This window comes from Phoenix dactylifera, chromosome 1 (assembly GCF_051530095.1).
Source record: "Phoenix dactylifera cultivar Ajwa chromosome 1, Ajwa_hap1_PhDact_Kaust_v1.1, whole genome shotgun sequence".
NCBI lineage: Eukaryota > Viridiplantae > Streptophyta > Magnoliopsida > Arecales > Arecaceae > Phoenix > Phoenix dactylifera.
Window position 1 is genome coordinate 340,401 of NC_143190.1, and position 22,245 is coordinate 362,645.

At 38.6% G+C, this 22,245-nt stretch overlaps 1 protein-coding gene across 1 annotated transcript; it reads right to left on the reverse strand.

The window, feature by feature from the left end:
- Window positions 1-943: 943 nt before the first annotated feature.
- Window positions 944-22,070, reverse strand: SDG20 (SET domain protein 20). The gene is made up of 3 exons (XM_088715600.2): window positions 21,424-22,070; window positions 1,161-1,665; window positions 944-1,081 (listed from the first exon to the last, which is right to left on the reverse strand). Exons 1-2 carry the CDS (start codon window positions 22,019-22,021, stop codon window positions 1,277-1,279), a joined length of 987 nt encoding a protein of 328 aa, XP_088571726.2. The 5' UTR covers window positions 22,022-22,070; the 3' UTR covers window positions 944-1,081; window positions 1,161-1,276.
- Window positions 22,071-22,245: the final 175 nt, after the last annotated feature.

The following is a 22,245-nucleotide window of genomic DNA, read 5'->3' on the forward strand; positions in this document are numbered from 1 at the left end:
GTGTGGTGTCCTGTAAGAATTATTGGTTGATCGTGCAGCACAAGTGTAGCTGCTAGAATATTGGTCAGAGCATGTGCCTTGGACGAGATGTCGACTTTCAAATGCTTGGCTAAGGCTACACAGTTGATGATGGTAAGTACACGGCTAGGTTAAGAGAATGAAAGCAAGTATGATGATTTAGAGATGATTGAAGAGAATGGTTGGTGGCTAAGGCAATGGATACAACGACCCAAGGCCAATCCCTTGTCTCTAGGTCATTACATAAGGCCGCAGTCCGATTGTTTACGAGTCCAAAATAGGAAGGAAAAGTAGTTAGCTTTACATACCGACCGCCCTACGTATCTAAACAGATTGTACATGGAATCTAGATTGAGATTTAAGAGGAGGCCTCATATTGCTGCCGCTGCTGCTTATTTTTTCTTACATCCTGCACTTTCTGCTACTCTCTTTTTCTTTACATATTTCTGCCGCTATTCATCTTCTTTATGTTGATGCACCGCATGCTATCAAAATCTTATCCATTACAGTTTCATCATTCTCAATTTCCTTACTGCTGTTTTTTTCTTGGCTGCTAATTTATCACTAGCTAGATCAGATTTATTCTATGCTTGACCTTGATCTGATATAAAAAAGCTTCCTTTTCACTTCTAATCTCATTAGACCAGTCTTAATCTTAAGTTCACCTAGTTTGACATCCTCTCAATCCTAGAAACTCTTACGTTTTCAGACCTACCAAAATCCGAGGGCTAATACACAAACTCCCTCTCTCCACTATAATTGGCATCCAATTCAGATCTGCACTATTTCTCAGTTCCGGACAGCAGGCATCAAGAACTTTTAAATCATAAGAGACCTTGTCCTTTTTTATGCATGTCACTGCTTGTACACAGTGCTTGACTCTAGTGTCCTACATCACATACTGGAGATACCCAACAAAGAACTTTGAATAAGAAGTTCGTCCAAACTTGACAACCCACATGCCAATGACACTTTTGATGACCAATTATGGAACTGGATTGAGCATCAAATCAACGTCCCAAACTGACTGATATTGTTACGCTCCTATGGCTCTAGTCTTTTCCTGCATCAAGGTGGATAACATTAAAATGGAGATGGAAACATTGTGCTAGTCAATCATCAGTGCTACGGAACAAGTATACCTGACATTCTCATCCGTCAGAAATATGCAAAGGAGATAGGTGAGTAATCCATGAATAATGGCCATGGCACTTTCGAACTAGAGTCCTTCATACTCTTATGGAGTCAGAAAGCAGCATCAAGTTTCTTCTGAAGGCAACATACCATAGCAAACAGAGCTTCCACAGAAGCAATGCTGGCCGTATTGCCTGAGCTTGGCACTTCCATAGCTGAAGGTCAGCTCTTCATCTTCCTGTATATCCATGGCAGAAAAGAAACAAAGTCTTGGGAGCAACGAGCCGGGGCTTCTTACCAGGATAACTGCCAGATTACCACCATCACATGAGTGATTGATGAAGCGAGCCACATTTCCAACTTTTGATGCATCAATATTCACCCTCAGGCATGCTTTGCCCGAAGGTAGATGCTCCCTCACAACCAGAAGTGCAGGGGAAAACCTTCCACTGGATGCAAGCTCATCATAAATCCGTTGACGATTTCTTGCTTCCTCTGTTGTCAAAAACTCACCTGCACATGAAATATTACCAGTGTTTGGAAACGCATGGTTGGAAATGGAGTTCTGATGACCTTGTAAGATCTTGCTCTTTCAACTCATGTTACTTTCTTTTGTGCAATTCAGGCATTTTTCCTTGGCAGGAATGGCCCAGTTTCTAAATTTTCACACTTCTGCCTCAGACCCCATTGGACAGCTACGCACACATTCATCACTCAACAAATATGTGAATCCAATATTAAAAAAATGTGCATGCACTATAAAAAAAACGAAAATACATATTTTTGATACGGAATGAACTTATTTGCTAAGTGTTGAATACACATACAACTCGAATGTATCTGATGGGGCCAGGGACAAAACCATTTAAAAAATTTGGAACTAACCAAAGAAAAATAAAATAAAAAATTGAATTGGGAATATGCAAAATCAAAAATAAACTGGGCCAAGAGTACCAAAATTCCCCCTTGATATAGCATCCATGTAGGATGTTGCACAAGGACGGGCATAACCCAAATAAAAGAGCAACACAACAAATTTGAGGAGAATATAGAGATATACCATGCAAGAAATACTAGGGCCACATGAAAGCTTGTTTTTTTTTACCATCTTCCAGCTTTAAGTTCAAGATAACAAATGAAATATGTCCATTTACAGAATGAAGCATCAAAGTCAGAAATCAAATCCCTTTCATTTCGGAAAAGAATCTTTTTCATTCATCCAGCAGCTTTATCTTTAGTAATTAGTGGCAGAAAAAAATATTTGCTTTCATGAGCATTTAATTGTTGATTATGATTTAGGTAACTATTCCCCAATGCTTAACAACTTGTGCAGACATCTAAAATCCCAATACAAAATTCGTGTATCTAGATTTCAATGACAACTATGAGAAAGAACATGGAAAAGCTTGCACTGACACTGGACAGAGCCCAATATAGTTAAAACCCAAATTGTTTGGAGTCAAAGTCTTATCAACAAAATTGACAACTGGATTTGGATGAAAATAGTGAGAGAAGATTTGGAGAAGCTTGTAATGACACCAGGTGTGGTCCTTGATAGGAAAGACTAATGAAGAAGGATCCATAGAACCAAGTCTAAATAGTTTAAAACTTTAAATTGAGATTGATGGTTATTGTCATGACCTCAGCGTTTCAACTTGTCTAGAAACTTGGGCTTTAATGGACAGAAAGTTCCGGGGTTTCTTTGCTTTACATGTATCGCCTTGAAGAACCCAGTCCACAATTTGTGTATGTAACTCACCTGGGTCAACCACTTTCCTCCTCCATATGATCACCTATTCAACCTCTTTCTCCTCAGCCTCATGTCCCACCACATCTACATTCCTTTTCAAGTCCTGTTGCATCTCTTAACCAGTTATGCTTTCCCTGCCACTGTTTTGTCCATTCAATATTCCTATCATTTGCAATCTATTTCTATCATAATGTCATCCTCACCTCCCTACACTTTGTCACCTTTCACCCCTTGGACCTCTACCCAGTTGAATATTCATCTACTATATCACCTCAGATGCATCAGTTTTCCTATATTATTTCATCCTTTTAACACAAGAATTGGCAGAGTAGGGTTGTAAACAAGATGAGCGCAAGGCAGCGCGTATCAGGATATCCATGTGGTTTCATGGCCATGGTGCTAACAGATGACTCAAAAGGTGACAAGAGAAGTGCCAGGTGAGAAGAAATTTGAAAATCCTACAATGAGTTAAGTTATCAAAATAAACAATGGAGGAGCAATAAGATTATACAAGTTCTACTTGGCACATTCAAACACCAAACATTTGAAGTTTATTTATATGAAGGCAAAGGAACATTTCGATATCATCACACAACTAAAGTCACCTTCATTAGAAGTCCTGGTATTATACATAGAATTATTAAATTAGTTCCTGTGGTGACAGGGCGGTAACAATAAGATTGTGTAAGTTGGGCAATCCTTCCTATTAGCCACCTAGAAATATTGCTACTTTCAACAAATAAGGAGATTTCACAAGTCGCATATTTGACCATAAAACATGCACTAAGGACACAAGCTTTCACGTTATATCACATAATTCTTCCAGATAATGCCAGTAGAATTCTATATTGTCATCCTTAGGATGGTTTCCATGTTTCTTCAATTTTTCCCTATCAAAGTCTATCACCAACAATGTCATAAAAAAGAATTCCTTATTATTCTTTATATTTAATGTGATAAAACCATAAAAAGTACCACCATGACTTCTTATCAATTTATCCAAACGAGAAAGTCTATTCTAGAATTTTAATCATCTCAAAACTAGTTACAAATGTCCACAAAGTTGAGGTTTTCTGAGAAGATAAGTAATTTCTTTCTTTAAGGTCCATATCCATTGAGTTGATAATTTTTGTTGGTCACATCTTCATCAGACACCTCTGTCGATAAATAGAAGTTCCAGTCTTATAGGTAATGATTGATTATTTGATTCCAAATGTTTGTAGATTGGTGTAAACAGATTTGAGAGCTTTCTCCTTTCACAAATCTAAGGACCACTCATCTTTTCTTCTCATTGGCTGAAGAAAAAGTTATCTATAACCCCAGCAACTTAGATAACAGTCTACTATTACATGCATTAAACAATGACATTTCCTCCAAACTCCCTAACCTAATATTTTATGGCTTTTGCAATATCTCCTCCAACTCTTTTCTTCCAATCAACATATATAAATTGTTTCCATATGTGAGCTCATTCCACTGCCCCATTATACTTCATATATACCTAGGTAAATTATGCACACCGCATGCATGCCAACTTGAAGTATCAATGGTTGTGCTTTAAGAGGTAATAGACAGACCACTAAGCTTTAGTTCAGATGGTACCATCTCTTGACACTTGAGCAACAGGTCGAGGGTTCAATTCCAATTGGACTCACCCTCAAGGGGTGGGATGGGTTGGGATAGAGTGTTATAGGAACAAGGTAAGAAAGGTGAGGACTGGGGACTAGCCCCTCTGAGTTTCCCAAAAAAAAGGCAATGGACAAAGGACAATCACATTAGTTTTGCATAAATTTAGATATGAAAACAGCTTATGAAGCTCGCTTACACTAATTATGGAGAGAAAAACACTAATAACTCTGCAACTGTAGAAGGACATAGACTGAAGTATGGATTTACAGATCATTGAAGATCATATATGTACAAATTATGACATGGCACTTTATTGTATTCTCTCACCAGATTTAAGAAACAGCAGGCACATATTTTTCTCTGGAATTTTTTCAAACAACTATAGGAACAAGAAGATAACTAGTTGACATTGCCAATCAATTCTGAGAAATGCTTCATTAGTTTTTTCTTTGCCTCACTCTGCTCATTCTTCCACCACCTTCTCATGTTCTTGAAATGGATAGACCATGATATTTTATGTAGATTTGTACGTCATCAACGTCATCACTAAAATTTCTTACTTGAATGACAACTCTATTCCTATCCCTACAAAAATGTGAAGATGGCCCACTTCCCCTACAGGTAGGTTGTTTTACCTTTCATCAATTACAGGCTTTCAGATATTTTTTGTCTTAGGTTGCATTGTGAAAGCAAAAACTCAACATAGCACACAATAAGAAAAGAAAAATGAAAGTCAACCATATGCCATAAACAAATATCTTAATATCCTTTCTCACTTTGTGAGTAAAACTGTCTATATTATTAACTGAAGTTTCATAGGCCAACCCTCATATTTATCCTCTGTTTAGGAAACTTGATTTGATGGGTAATCCATCTCGGAAATGTGCAAAAGTTTTGAATCAATTCCTAAATATCCAAATTACAGTTTTCTATCTCATGGATCATTTATAAACTCCAAAATATTACTAAAAAGAAGAAGAAACATAACTAGATCATCCACCACTGAGGTAGCAGGTACTAGCATCCTTGTTGATTCAACTGATCTTTAGAAAGAACCTCTATACTTGTTAAGCAAACATTTGTTGCTATCCATTCTTGTATTGTCGATTGTCCTATTAAAAAGGTTTCATGCTAACTCCCCATACCACAATTTTTTTGGGTGGGATGGGGGCTTGGGCATGAAGTCAAGCTGATATTATGTTGCAGTAAATGTGACTTCTTTACATGAGTTAGATGAGTTAGGTACGTTATTGTCATTATTATCACTAATAAAAGTCTGTTTTCATAATGGCCTTAGAGATGCTATAAAATTTTTGTTATGAACATATTTCCCACATTAGCATATTATAAATCATATCTAGGCATACTCCTAGCAAGAGCACCTAATGTGTCACATATGCGTTTAGATTTTTTTAACAATGTAAAAATGAATAAAATATTTGAAGCACAATAAAAATAACAATAATGATAATAATACTATTCCAGATAATTAATATAAATATTAATAATTGAAACTAAAGTCCACAATCTCGATATCGGGTACCATATCGATACCTTATTAGTTCGGTCCGATATGGTACATCTCTGTAACGAAATAGCTCTCTAACTATTTTTGTAATTTTCATCTCAATATACCTCAATATGGATTGGTACACGCCTTAGTATGTCTCGATATAGGGCTTGTACCGACTTGAAAGTGTGTTTCGTATCAGTTTTTTTCGGGTATAGTATGGTATGCCTTGTACCCGACGGTACGGGGCGATACGATGGACCTTAATTGAAACCCATTCAACCTAACCACTTCATCCGCATAAACCCACAGTAAACACCCAAAATTGCAGTTATTTTATTTCTATCTTTCCATACATAATACATAACTGAAAAATAAAAAAGATTCTTCAAGAGTCCTAGGTCCAACAAGTGCATGATAAATACCATCAAAACCTAAGACTCTAGAAAAAATTAAGTGAAGTACTCCAAATACAAAATATACAAAGGTGTCTGTAACTCACCCCCTCCTAGGACCTACCCCCCAACCTATAGCAACTAGGGCATAGGTGCAGAAGTAAAATAAATCCTTATTCATACATGCATTTTTCTAGTACAAAATGAGCCACTTCAAATAGGTTTATTGCTCTAGCCTAGAATACGATTAATCTGACAAGAGCCACCATAGGCTACGTGAGCTCCAAGTAGTTTGCAAGACAAATTGATAAGTTTACCATTCCAAACCCACCAAGCAAAACCATTGGTTTCTTGGTCACGACCAACTAAAGATAAAGATCCATGAAAGAGTGTTTCCACAGGATCAAAACTCCTTAGGGAATATAAGGTTTTCATGAGCCTGATCCTGAGCTACCATTCAAGCATGAATGCCTTCGTTTAGAGGATACTTATTATTTGTGGTATAGAAAGACTCAAATTTAGAATCTTCTGCTGCATGGATTTTTTGGAAAACAAAGTCAGGCACGGAACCACAAGAATTCTTAGAATGGGATTCCAACTCAGCACATTTTCAGGTTTTGAGAAGAGTTGCTCTTTTGAGAGCACAGTATGATGAAAGTTATAAGACCATGTTCAGGAGAGCGGGAGGGCAAGGTTCAAGTCCACTTATCTCCAACCTGTGATATTAGCTGATACCATGATAGTACCCAATTTTTTTATTTTGGCAGTTCAATATATGATTTACCATTCATGAACATTGATAAAATTCTTCCAATTAGCAACACCTTAAGATAGCATAGCCTTAACGTTAATGGCGAATTTCAAACGAGGCAAGGCTTATAGTGGATATAAGTGGTAGAATGTTGCATCCTAGATGGCGAAAGTGTAGGAAAAATTAAATGCGCATGCGGCCGAGTCTCGGTCCGCGTGCGCGTTTGGTTTTGGAAACAACCGGGCTTTTAAAGAAGGATTTAAATGCGCACGCGGCCGGTCTCGGGCCGCGTGCGCGTTTGAGAAATAAAACGGGCGTGCCCGTTTGAATTGGAAACACCCAACGGGCGTTTTTGGTTTAAATGGGAACACGCCAGCGGGCGCCAACTGGCACACGTTGCCCACGTTCGCGCGAAGAGCGCGGACGCGGACGCGGACGTGTCCGCCGAAAAGACCATATTGCCCCTGTTATAAATCCCTATATAAACCCTCCTATTTCATCCTATTCAAGTACGAAAAATTTCAGAAAAATAGTGAAAAAATTCTGGAAAAATTCTTCTCCCTCTTAGCCACTTCCAAATTTTATTTTTACATTTTTATTCAGTTTATTTAGTTCTTTTCATTCCGTTCTTTGCTGGATCTGCAAGTCCGATCGGGTTCGCTTTGACTTCTTCCGAGACGTGCCGAAGAAGAAGTTGTAGGGTCGTCGTATCTCCGAGAAAGATTGCCGGGTGACCCGTACGTGGGGGCAAATACTTCTTTGGGACAGCGTCTACGCGCTTCGACCTGCCTTCAATCAGGCTACTTTCTTCTACTTTTATTTTTAATTTAATATTAGTAGATTTGTAGGATTTGAATTTCTATAATATAAATTTATTAAATGCATAGATTTATTTTGTGCTAGAATAGATTTATTTTGCATTAAAATAGAATTATTTGGATGCCGAATAATATGCATGTATATTATTCCCTTTAAGATTTTCCATTAATTGAATTAATAGATTTATTGTTTATTTATATGATATATTGCTAACAATCCAAAGAAGTATTTGTTTTATTTTTTGTTAGTAATATATAAAATTCTTTATTATAATTGTGGCATATTAGATTTTAATTGCAATAATTGTTTTTGCTAGCACATCATTAATAATAAATTATTCTAAAGAGGTAATAATTTGGTTAACCTCCAAGAGGTTTATTATACCTCCATTTGGACTCCTCAAGGAGTAATTTCCAGATCCTATTCAAACAGAAAATTCGGAAATTGGTTGATACATAATAATAATTCATTGAATTGACTTATTAGATCTCAATTAATTATTCTAATAAAGAAATAAATCTTTTAATTCATTGAATTGACATCTTAATTACAATAATTGATTTGCTACAAAATTAGTAATTAATTATTCTAATAAGTAAATAAATCAATTCTAATATATATAATTCATTGAATTGATAAATTAGATTTTAATTACAATAATTGTTTGCTAGAATTAAATTTAGTAATCAATTGTTACTAATTCGGAAAGGTCAAACAAAAAAAAAATTCAAAAATTAGTTAATCCGTTTAAATTTACATTTAGGTTATTTTAAATATTGAATTTGTGTGATTTCTAGTAATTATATCCACTAACTAATAGTGTCTAAGAAAAGCTTGTCAAAAAGGCATACGTGCCTAAGAAAGGCTGGTACTTAAGTGAGCCTAGTGCTCCACCACCGATCTAGAGCTGATCTGGCTATTAGTTTTTTTTGGATATATCAATTAGACATCCAAAGTTCAATATAAATATTAGTGCAATCTTTTGACATAGATTTTTTTGCCTTCAATCAGGTTTCTGTCTCTATTCTGTAACCCTGATCCTATGGCCTCAAACACTAATGACCACCTTAGTGCCAAACCTGAAAAATTTGATGGCCATAACTTTAGGAGGTGGCAGAACCAAATGCGGTTCTTGCTCACCACATTAGGGTTAATCTCAGCCATAGGTGAAAGTACTACCGAAGTTGATAATGGGTCCAACCCAACTACCTCTTCCAACACATTCTGCCTCCACTGGCACACCCTCTAGGACACCTGATGAGATAGATTATCATTGTACCCATAGAATCCTAGGTGCTCTTTCTGAGAGGCTGTATGATATCTATTACACAGCCAAGAGTGCCAAAGAACTCTGGGACACCCTAGATAGCAAATATGGTCTTGATGATGCTGGGGTAAAGAGGTTCAAGGCCTCCGACTTCAATAAGTTTAGGATGGTGGACTCAAAGCCTATGAATGACCAAATTCATGAATTTGAAACCCTGATCCACCAGCTTAGGGCTAATGGAACCAATTTGGATGAATCATTCCAGGTAGCCTGTCTGATAGATAAACTACCTACTTCCTGGTCTGATTTTGCTAAGACCCTGAGCCATACCTAAGGAGTTCTCACCCTAACCCAAGTCTTAAACTCTATTAGGATTGAAGAGCAGCATAGGCTCAGAAATAATACCTCTACTGGATCCAAGAATAATGCATATAATGTAGAGGCTCCTCTTAAGAAAAATCAGAACCGACCCTTCCATAAGAATTTCAAGAAGAAACCCTACAACCCTAGAAACCCTAACCACCACTACAATGGGAAGCCTATTCAATCCCAGGAGCAGAAGAAGAAGAAAGAGGAAGGTGGTGCTCGTTTCTGTTATGTGTGTAGTCGGACCAACCATTTGTCTCCCCAGTGCTTCTATAAGAAGACTGCACCTCTTCAATCTAAGAAGAAGGGTCCACACACATCCAGTGCTCAAGTCAACATGGTCACTTTCGGTGTTGGCTCCTCTGAGACAGCTTTCAGGTCTGTTTCCTTCACTCCTGAAGTTAACATGACTTTACAAGCACTTGATTGGTGGATTGATACCGGAGCTGGTATTCATATTTGTTCGGATCGCTCCTGGTTTTCTTCTTACCAGATCTCAAGTGGAGGAGCTGTGATCATGGCAAACAGCTCGGAGGCGCGTGTGTTAGGAGTAGGACGTGTGGACTTAAAGCTTACCTCTGGAAAAGTCCTGTCACTACACGGCGTCCAACATGTTCCAGTTGTTAGAAGAAACCTCATTAGTGGTTCCTTGCTTGACCAGCAAGGCTTTCGTCTTGTTTTTGAGTCCAATAAGATTGTAATTTCTCATGGTGTAATGTTTATTGGAAAAGGAATCCTTAGTGAAGGATTGTTCAAGTTGAATGTAATAGCTCCTTCAATAAATGAAAATCCTTTGATTATGAATATAGAACCTCCTTCTATTTGGCATGGTAGATTAGGTCATGTAAATTATAATTCAATTAAGCAACTTATGAACCTAAACCTAATACCAAAAAGTGATCTCAAGAACCATGAGAAATGTCAAACTTGTGTAGAAGCCAAACTCCCTAGAAAGCCGTTTAAATCTGTTAATAGGGATTCTGATCTATTAGAATTGATCCATAGTGATGTTTGTGACTGTGGTAGAACTTCTAGGGGAGGTAACAAATACTTTGTAACATTTATAGATGATCTATCAAAGTTCTGTTACATCTACCTAATTAAAACCAAGGATGAGGTGCTCAGCAAATTTAAAATTTTTAAGATCGAAGCTGAGAACCAACAGGAAAAGAAAATTAAAATCCTTAGATCAGATCGGGGAGGTGAATATACATCAAAGGACATAACTCAATTTTGTGAAGATCATGGAATCATTCATGAAGTGACTGCTCCCTATTCTCCCCAATCAAATGGAGTAGCAGAAAGGAAGAATAGGACTTTAATGGATATGGTTAACTCCATGCTTATAAGCTCAGGAGTACCAGAGAATTTGTGGGGGGAAGCTTTAGTTTCAGCCTGTTATATCCTTAATAGGATTCCCTCTAAAAATAATGATCTAACACCATATGAAGTTTGGAAACATAGAAAACCTAATCTTAGCTATTTGAAAGTGTGGGGGTGCTTGGCAAAAGTTAAAATACCTGATTTTAAGAGAAAGAAAATAGGGCCTAAAACAGTGGATGCCATATTCATAGGTTATGCAGCCAATAGTAATGCTAATAGATTTCTAGTGATAAATTCAGAAGAAAGTGATATTAGTAACAACACCATCATAGAAGCCAGAGATGCAACATATTTTGAAGACACCTTTCCACTTAAGACTAGAGTAGATAGTGGTATAGCTAGTAGCTCTAGTAGAATAAGGACAAGTGAAGTAGAAGTAGAAGCAGAACCTAGAAGAAGTAAGAGATCCAGGGTAGAGAAAACATTTGGAGATGACTTCTATACTTTTCTTATAGAGGACTCTCCAACTACCTTTGAGGACGCAATGAAATCCTTGGATTCACCTTTTTGGAGAGAAGCTATGGACAATGAGATGCAGTCAATTATCCAAAATCATACTTGGGAATTGACTGATCTTCCTCCTGGTTGTAAAACTATAGGGTGCAAATGGATCTTTAAGAAGAAACTTAGGCCTGATGGCTCTGTAGATAAATTTAAGGCTAGATTAGTTGCCAAGGGCTTTACTCAGAGACCTGGGGTAGATTTCTTTGATGTTTATGCACCTGTAGCTAGGATAACTACTATTAGGGTCCTTATAGCATTAGCCTCCATTCATAGATTAGTGATTCATCAGATGGATGTTAAGACAGCTTTTCTAAATGGAGACTTAAATGAAGAAATTTATATGGACCAACCAGAGGGATTTAAAACCCCAGGCCAAGAAAATAAAGTTTGCAGACTAGTCAGATCTCTTTATGGTCTTAAACAAGCACCCAAGCAATGGCACTTGAAATTTGATGAAACCATAATGACATTTGGATTTGAAATCAATAGCACAGACGAATGTGTATATCATAAGAGAGTTGGACACAAATTTGTGATCTTGTGCCTTTATGTAGATGATATACTGATCTTTGGGACAGATCTTCAGATAATTGATGAAGTAAAACAATTTTTAAGTCATAAGTTTGATATGAAAGACTTGAGACAAGCTGAGTTAATTTTAAATACCAAAATAATTAGAAGTGCAAAAAGTATTGAGTTATCCCAAAGTCATTATGTTGACAAGATACTTAATAAATTTAATTATTCCGATTGTCAGCCTGTCTCTACTCCATTTGATCCCTCTACTCATCTTAAGAAGAACTTAGGAACTCCTGTCCTTCAAAGCCTATATGCTCAAATCATAGGCTCACTAGGATTCCTAACAAACTACACCAGGCCAGACATAGCATATGCTGTAAATAGACTTAGTAGATATACTATTAATCCAAATAGAGATCACTGGACAGCATTAGAGAGAATTCTTAGGTATCTTAAGGGTACCAAGTCCTATAGTTTGCACTTTAGTGGGTTTCCTGCTGTTCTAGAAGGCTATAGTGATGCCAACTGGATCAGCGATACCTTAGATGTTAAATCCACCACAGGATACGTCTTTCTCCTAGGAGGTGCTGCTGTGTCTTGGAAATCCACCAAACAAACCTTAATATCTAAGAGTACCATAGAGTCTGAACTGATAGCTTTAGACACTACTAGCACTGAGGCTGAGTGGCTCAGAGATCTACTAATAGACCTTCCTGTAGATGAGTCACCTTTACCACCTGTCTCCTTACATTGTGACTGTAAATCTGCAATAGATAAGTGCAACCAAGAAAATGCCAATGTAAAAATGAACAGGCACTTAAAAATGCGTCATAAATCATTAAGATATAAATTGAAAAATAATGTTATTGCCTTAAATTTTGTTAAATCAGAAAATAACTTGGCTGATCAGCTTACTAAAGGCTTGTCTAGAACAGTAGTTCTAGAGTCGTCGAGGGGGATGGGGCTTAGCCCATAAAGATAGATCACCACGGTGGGAACCCAACCTTAAAAGGTTGAATGGGTAGAAACAAACCGAAGTGTGACTAAGAGGAGCACTATTTCATGTTTTCCTCATCCCTATGGCGCTAGTGCTCATAAAAGCAAGCGGTAGGATGAGTTCGTTTGTATAACTCTTAATGAGTCCAAGACCCAAGAGGCAGGAGCTTCCTTGCTAGCTTCCTTATTAGGACTCACCTATATGTGCAGTCGTGAGGCCGCGATTATGGAAAATGGGCGATTCCCTAAAAAGAACATGATAGATATCTGCGCATGGCCATAACAGCGCAACCCGCTTAGAACCCAGATCGGGCTATATTATGTGTGTTGTTGATTTAATCTGAGCCATGGACCGAGGTTCAAGGTTAAGACCACCTTGGCTCCACAGATGTAATCAATTGTCACTAAGTGAAGGTTCAAACCGAAAGGTACCTACACCTATTACATAATATAAGATATCCAGCATTTTGTTTTGATTTTAAAAATTATTTAAAAAAAATTAATTTTTGTGGGGGATTGTAGGAAAAATTAAATGCGCACGCGGCCGAGTCTCGGTCCGCGTTTGGTTTTGGAAACAACCGGGCTTTTAAAGAAGGATTTAAATGCGCACGCGGCCGGTCTCGGGCCGCATGCGCGTTTGAGAAATAAAACGGGCGTGCCCGTTTGAATTGGAAACGCCCAACGGGCGTTTTTGGTTTAAATGGGAACACGCCAGCGGGCGCCAACTGGCACACGTTGCCCACGTCCGCGCGAAGAGCGCGGACGCGGATGCGGACGTGTCCGCCGAAAAGACCATATTGCCCCTGTTATAAATTCCTATATAAACCCCCCTATTTCATCCTATTCAAGTACGAAAAATTTCAGAAAAATAGTGAAAAAATTCTGGAAAAATTCTTCTCCCTCTTAGCCACTTCCAAATTTTACTTTTACATTTTTATTCAGTTTATTTAGTTCTTTTCATTCCGTTCTTTGCTGGATCTGCAAGTCCGATCGGGTTCGCTTTGACTTCTTCCGAGACGTGCCGAAGAAGAAGTTGTAGGATCGTCGTATCTCCGAGAAGGATTGCCGGGTGACCCGTACGTGGGGGCAAATACTTCTTTGGGACAGCGTCTATGCGCTTCGACCTGCCTTCAATCAGGCTACTTTCTTCTACTTTTATTTTTAATTTAATATTAGTAGATTTGTAGGATTTGAATTTCTATAATATAAATTTATTAAATGCATAGATTTATTTTGTGCAAGAATAAATTTATTTTGCATTAAAATAGAATTATTTGGATGCTGAATAATATGCATGTATATTATTCCCTTTAAGATTTTTCATTAATTGAATTAATAGATTTATTGTTTATTTATATGATATATTGCTAACAATCCAAAGAAGTATTTATTATTTGGACGCTGTTCCAAAGAAGTACCTGTTTGAAAATCCTTTGAATTGTTAGCAATATATCATATAAATAAACAATAAATCTATTAATTCAATTAATGGAAAATCTTAAAGGGAATAATATACATGCATATTATTCGGCATCCAAATAATTCTATTTTAATGCAAAATAAATCTATTCTAGCACAAAATAAATCTATGCATTTAATAAATTTATATTATAGAAATTCAAATCCTACAAATCTACTAATATTAAATTAAAAATAGAATTTGGAAGTGGCTAAGAGGGAGAAGAATTTTTTCAGAATTTTTTCACTATTTTTCTGAAATTTTTCGTACTTGAATAGGATGAAATAGGGGGGTTTATATAGGGATTTATAACAGGGGCAATATGGTCTTTTCGGCGGACACGTCCGCGTCTGCGTCCGCACTCTTCGCGCGAACGTGGGCAACGTGTGCCAGTTGGCGCCCGCTGGCGTGTTCCCATTTAAACCAAAAACGCCCGTTGGGCGTTTCCAATTTAAACGGGCATGCCCGTTTTATTTCTCAAACGCGCACGCGGCCCGAGACCGGCCGCGTGCGCATTTAAATCCTTCTTTAAAAGCCCGGTTGTTTCCAAAACCAAACGCGGACCGAGACTCGGCCGCGTGCGCATTTAATTTTTCCTACAATCCCCCACAAAAATTAATTTTTTTTTAAATAATTTTTAAAATCAAAACAAAATGCTGGATATCTTATATTATGTAATAGGTGTAGGTACCTTTCGGTTTGAACCTTCACTTAGTGACAATTGATTACATCTGTGGAGCCAAGGTAGTCTTAACCTTGAACCTCGGTCCATGGCTCAGATTAAATCAACAACACACATAATATAGCCCGATCTGGGTTCTAAGCGGGTTGCGCTGTTATGGCCATGCGCAGATATCTATCATGTGCTTTTTAGGGAATCGCCCATTTTCCATAATCGCGGCCTCACGACTGCACATATAGGTGAGTCCTAATAAGGAAGCTAGCAAGAAAGCTCCTGCCTCTTGGGTCTTGGACTCATTAAGAGTTATACAAACGAACTCATCCTACCGCTTGCTTTTATGAGCACTAGCGCCATAGGGATGAGGAAAACATGAAATAGTGCTCCTCTTAGTCACACTCCGGTTTGTTTCTACCCATTCAACCTTTTAAGGTTGGGTTCCCACCGTGGTGATCTATCTTTATGGGCTAAGCCCCATCCCCCTCGACGACTCTAGAACTACTGTTCTAGACAAGCCTTTAGTAAGCTGATCAGCCAAGTTATTTTCTGATTTAACAAAATTTAAGGCAATAAGATTATTTTTTAATTTATATCTTAATGATTTATGACGCATTTTTAAGTGCCTGTTCATTTTTACATTGGCATTTTCTTGGTTGCACTTATCTATTGCAGATTTACAGTCACAATGTAAGGAGACAGGTGGTAAAGGTGACTCATCTACAGGAAGGTCTATTAGTAGATCTCTGAGCCACTCAGCCTCAGTGCTAGTAGTGTCTAAAGCTATCAGTTCAGACTCCATGGTACTCCTAGATATTAAGGTTTGTTTGGTGGATTTCCAAGACACAGCAGCACCTCCTAGGAGAAAGACGTATCCTGTGGTGGATTTAACATCTAAGGTATCGCTGATCCAGTTGGCATCACTATAGCCTTCTAGAACAGCAGGAAACCCACTAAAGTGCAAACTATAGGACTTGGTACCCTTAAGATACCTAAGAATTCTCTCTAATGCTGTCCAGTGATCTCTATTTGGATTAATAGTATATCTACTAAGTCTATTTACAGCATATGCTATGTCTGGCCTGGTGTAGTTTGTTAGGAATCCTAGTGAGCCTATGATTTGAGCATATAGGCTTTGAAGGACAGGAGTTCCTAAGTTCTTCTTAAGATGAGTAGAGGGATCAAATGGAGTAGAGACAGGCTGACAATCGGAATAATTAAATTTATTAAGTATCTTGTCAACATAATGACTTTGGGATAACTCAATACTTTTTGCACTTCTAATTATTTTGGTATTTAAAATTAACTCAGCTTGTCCCAAATCTTTCATATCAAACTTATGACTTAAAAATTGTTTTACTTCATCAATTATCTGAAGATCTGTCCCAAAGATCAGTATATCATCTACATAAAGGCACAAGATCACAAATTTGTGTCCAACTCTCTTATGATATACACATTCGTCTGTGCTATTGATTTCAAATCCAAATGTCATTATGGTTTCATCAAATTTCAAGTGCCATTGCTTGGGTGCTTGTTTAAGACCATAAAGAGATCTGACTAGTCTGCAAACTTTATTTTCTTGGCCTGAGGTTTTAAATCCCTCTGGTTGGTCCATATAAATTTCTTCATTTAAGTCTCCATTTAGAAAAGCTGTCTTAACATCCATCTGATGAATCACTAATCTATGAATGGAGGCTAATGCTATAAGGACCCTAATAGTAGTTATCCTAGCTACAGGTGCATAAACATCAAAGAAATCTACCCCAGGTCTCTGAGTAAAGCCCTTGGCAACTAATCTAGCCTTAAATTTATCTACAGAGCCATCAGGCCTAAGTTTCTTCTTAAAGATCCATTTGCACCCTATAGTTTTACAACCAGGAGGAAGATCAGTCAATTCCCAAGTATGATTTTGGATAATTGACTGCATCTCATTGTCCACAGCTTCTCTCCAAAAAGGTGAATCCAAGGATTTCATTGCGTCCTCAAAGGTAGTTGGAGAGTCCTCTATAAGAAAAGTATAGAAGTCATCTCCAAATGTTTTCTCTACCCTGGATCTCTTACTCCTTCTAGGTTCTGCTTCTACTTCTACTTCACTTGTCCTTATTCTACTAGAGCTACTAGCTATACCACTATCTACTCTAGTCTTAAGTGAAAAGGTGTCTTCAAAATATGTTGCATCTCTGGCTTCTATGATGGTGTTGTTACTAATATCACTTTCTTCTGAATTTATCACTAGAAATCTATTGGCATTACTATTGGCTGCATAACCTATGAATATGGCATCCACTGTTTTAGGCCCTATTTTCTTTCTCTTAAAATCAGGTATTTTAACTTTTGCCAAACACCCCCACACTTTCAAATAGCTAAGATTAGGTTTTTTATGTTTCCAAACTTCATATGGTGTTAGATCATTATTTTTAGAGGGAATCCTATTAAGGATATAACAGGCTGAAACTAAAACTTTCCCCCACAAATTCTCTGGTACTCCTGAGCTTATAAGCATGGAGTTAACCATATCCATTAAAGTCCTATTCTTCCTTTCTGCTACTCCATTTGATTGGGGAGAATAGGGAGCAGTCACTTCATGAATGATTCCATGATCTTCACAAAATTAAGTTATGTCATTTGATGTATATTCACCTCCCCGATCTGATCTAAGGATTTTAATTTTCTTTTCCTGTTGGTTCTCAGCTTCGATCTTAAAAATTTTAAATTTGCTGAGCACCTCATCCTTGGTTTTAATTAGGTAGATGTAACAGAACTTCAATAGATCATCTATAAATGTTACAAAGTATTTGTTACCTCCCCTAGAAGTTCTACCAGAGTCACAAACATCACTATAGATCAATTCTAATAGATCAGAATCCCTATTAACAGATTTAAACGGCTTTCTAGGGAGTTTGGCTTCTACACAAGTTTGACATTTCTCATGGTTCTTGAGATCACTTTTTGGTATTAGGTTTAGGTTCATAAGTTGCTTAATTGAATTATAATTTACATGACCTAATCTACCATGCCAAATAGAAGGAGGTTCTATATTCATAATCAAAGGATTTTCATTTATTGAAGGAGCTATTACATTCAACTTGAACAATCCTTCACTAAGGATTCCTTTTCCAATAAACATTACACCATGAGAAATTACAACCTTATTGGACTCAAAAACATGACGAAAGCCTTGCTGGACAAGCAAGGAACCACTAATGAGGTTTCTTCTAACAACTGGAACATGTTGGACGCCGTGTAGTGACAGGACTTTTCCAGAGGTAAGCTTTAAGTCCACACGTCCTACTCCTAACACACGCGCCTCCGAGCTGTTTGCCATGATCACAGCTCCTCCACTTGAGATCTGGTAAGAAGAAAACCAGGAGCGATCCGAATAAATATGAATACCAGCTCCGGTATCAATCCACCAATCAAGTGCTTGTAAAGTCATGTTAACTTCAGGAGTGAAGGAAACAGACCTGAAAGCTGTCTCAGAGGAGCCAACGCCGGAAGTCACCATGTTGACTTGAGCACTGGATGTGTGTGGACCCTTCTTCTTAGATTGAAGAGGTGCAGTCTTCTTATAGAAGCACTGGGGAGACAAATGGTTGGTCCGACCACACACATAACAGAAACGAGCACCACCTTCCTCTTTCTTCTTCTGCTCCTGGGATTGAATAGGCTTCCCATTGTAGTGGTGGTTAGGGTTTCTAGGGTTGTAGGGTTTCTTCTTGAAATTCTTACGGAAGGGTCGGTTCTGATTTTTCTTAAGAGGAGCCTCTACATTATATGCATTATTCTTGGATCCAGTAGAGGTATTATTTCTGAGCCTATGCTGCTCTTCAATCCTAATGGAGTTTAAGACTTGGGTTAGGGTGAGAACTCCTTGGGTATGGCTCAGGGTCTTAGCAAAATCAGACCAGGAAGTAGGTAGTTTATCTATCAGACAGGCTACCTGGAATGATTCATCCAAATTGGTTCCATTAGCCCTAAGCTGGTGGATCAGGGTTTCAAATTCATGAATTTGGTCATTCATAGGCTTTGAGTCCACCATCCTAAACTTATTGAAGTCGGAGGCCTTGAACCTCTTTATCCCAGCATCATCAAGACCATATTTGCTATCTAGGGTGTCCTAGAGTTCTTTGGCACTCTTGGCTGTGTAATAGATATCATACAGCCTCTCAGAAAGAGCACCTAGGATTCTATGGGTACAATGATAATCTATCTCATCAGGTGTCCTAGAGAGTGTGCCAGTGGAGGCAGAATGTTCAGTGTTGGAAGAGGTAGTTGGGTTGGACCCATTATCAACTTCGGTAGTACTTTCATCTATGGCTGAGATTAACCCTAATGTGGTGAGCCAGAACCGCATTTGGTTCTGCCACCTCCTAAAGTTATGGCCATCAAATTTTTCAGGTTTCGCACTAAGATGGTCACTAGTGTTTGAGGACATAGGATCAGGGTTATAGAATAGAGACAGAAACCTGATTGAAGGCAGGTCGAAGCGCGTAGACGCTGTCCCAAAGAAGTACTAATTTTTAGCAATATATCATATAAATAAAGAACCAACTGGCGTTTTTGGTTTAAATGGGAACACGCCAGCGGGCGTCAACTGGCACACATTGCCCACGTTCGCGCGAAGAGCGCGGACGCGGACGCGGACGTGTCCGCCGAAAAGACCATATTGCCCCTGTTATAAATCCCTATATAAACCCCCCTATTTCATCCTATTCAAGTACGAAAAATTTCAGAAAAATAGTGGAAAAATTCTGGAAAAATTCTTCTCCCTCTTAGCCACTTCCAAATTTTATTTTTACATTTTTATTCAGTTTATTTAGTTCTTTTCATTCCGTTCTTTGCTGGATCTGCAAGTCCAATCGGGTTCGCTTTGACTTCTTCCGAGACGTGCCGAAGAAGAAGTTGTAGGGTCGTCGTATCTCCGAGAAGGATTGCCGGGTGACCCGTACGTGGGGGCAAATACTTCTTTGGGACAGCGTCTACGCGCTTCGACCTGCCTTCAATCAGGCTACTTTCTTCTACTTTTATTTTTAATTTAATATTAGTAGATTTGTAGGATTTGAATTTCTATAATATAAATTTATTAAATGCATAGATTTATTTTGTACTAGAATAGATTTATTTTGCATTAAAATAGAATTATTTGGATGTCGAATAATATGCATGTATATTATTCCCTTTAAGATTTTCCATTAATTGAATTAATAGATTTATTGTTTATTTATATGATATATTGCTAATAGAAAGTTCAATAGTCGAAAGCATCACTAGCTTACACTCTAACCTGAGTAGCATGGGGCACATGGTATCCCGTGTGAATCAGCAAAGACTGTCTTGCAAGGCTAAATACTCCTAGGTGAGCGATAGCAAAGTAGCACCATGAGAAAGGTGAAAAGAACTCCCATCGGGGAGTAAAATAGAACATAAGACCATGAGCTCCCGAGCAATGGTAGGAGAAGAGTACGGCATGTATTTGGCTCCAAGGTGCTGAGCTTTGGTCACATATGCAGCCATATCTAATTGATCCACATATATGGTTGTAAAAAAAGCACAGATATTTCACACAGTTTAAGACTTTCTTCTGAAGATTTATTTATATCATCAAGGCCACATAAATTCTCATTGCTAATGCGAATGAGGCTGCACATATCCTTAATAGTGAACCAGATGGGGCCACATAAATCCTTACTACTAATGAAAATGAGGCCACATATATTCTAACAGGTGAACCAAATGAATTACATATATCTCAAGACCCACATATATCATTGCCCAAGGATCCATATGTATCTTGATCAATAATTTGAATGAGGCCACATTTATCACCTAATATAAGTCAAAATGTATCCTCACCGGTAACTCAAATGAGGGCAAATATACCACTTTATTAGAGGTCCACATGAAAATCTCAACCATGGCATTATGTTCAGATTTAATATAAACTTCATAACTGCCATTTAAAAAACATATATTAAAAATTCATAAATATAGAAGAGGTTCCACCATGCAAAGAATTTCAAAAGTAGAAACACGCATACAAGTTCATAAATATCGTTTTGAAGTCATGATTCATAAATTTTCAAATAGAAACAAAAATATACACTTAAACTAACAAAGTACCAAATTTACAAAGAAGAATAAGTCAAAAGTCACTGCGATTAGTCATAGATGTCAAAACTGTAAACAGCTTTAAAACAAAAAGGAACGGAATACGGAATGGAACAGATAGGGGAGAAGCTCATACCGGCATACTCGCAAATAAATTCCCCCCTTTTGACGAACTGAGCCGCGTGCAATCCCCACCCTTTCTGGGGATGTTTGACGACCCGCAATCGGACAGAAATGCCTCCCTGCGACACGCGATTCCGGCACTCGAGCCCGCAGGGGCAACTCGCCCCGCACTCCATCATCAGCTCCGTCCCCGGCTCGGGGCCCGACGAGCACGGGCACTCGGACGCGCACGCCGGTGCGCAAGCGCACCCTCCGGCGGCCGGCGGGAAGGCGAGCGCAGCGAGGGAGGAGGGGTCGGAGGGGGCGGGGCCGCGTCCGCCCCATGGCTGGGCAAAGGGGGATGGGAGGGCGAAAAGGGGGAAGCGGGCGTACAGGAAGTAGGAGTAGTGCTGGGCGTCGACGGGGTTGAGGAAGGGGACGGGGTGGCGCTCAATGCCTCGGGAAGCGTCCGAGGCTCTCCGGTCAGAGACGGCCATGGCCACGCTGCTGAGGACCTTGCTCGCGGAGGCGACGGCAGCGAGGTCAGGAGGGGCCAGCCAAGGGAGGACCAGCTCGGCCCATGTCCGCACCTGCTCCTCCCCCTCCGGTTCCCGGCTTCCCTTCTTTTCCATGCCTTGGCGTCCGGAGCCCGGTTGGGTTGAAGTACCGACCCACACGAGTTCTAGTTCAGCTCACCTCACAGGCCCATGGTGGCTTAGGTGAAATTATTTGGCACATGCTCCGTGGGCCTAAATTTACTCTATTGTTTCAGCTAGTTTATTAGCTCCATCTTTTGAAAAGAATTGGATATCTTCTGTTTGACTTTTGTACTTAAGATAATTTGAACCTAATGCTC

Bases quoted from the DNA above. Each gene is read 5' to 3' on its own strand.
- SDG20 (XM_088715600.2), bottom strand. From the start codon at position 22,021: ATGGAAAAGAAGGGAAGCCGGGAACCGGAGGGGGAGGAGCAGGTGCGG. The intron at 1,666-21,423 runs GTATGAGCTTCT...TTTCATGTGCAG, and splicing joins ATTTATTTGCGAGTATGCCG to GTGAGTTTTTGACAACAGAG.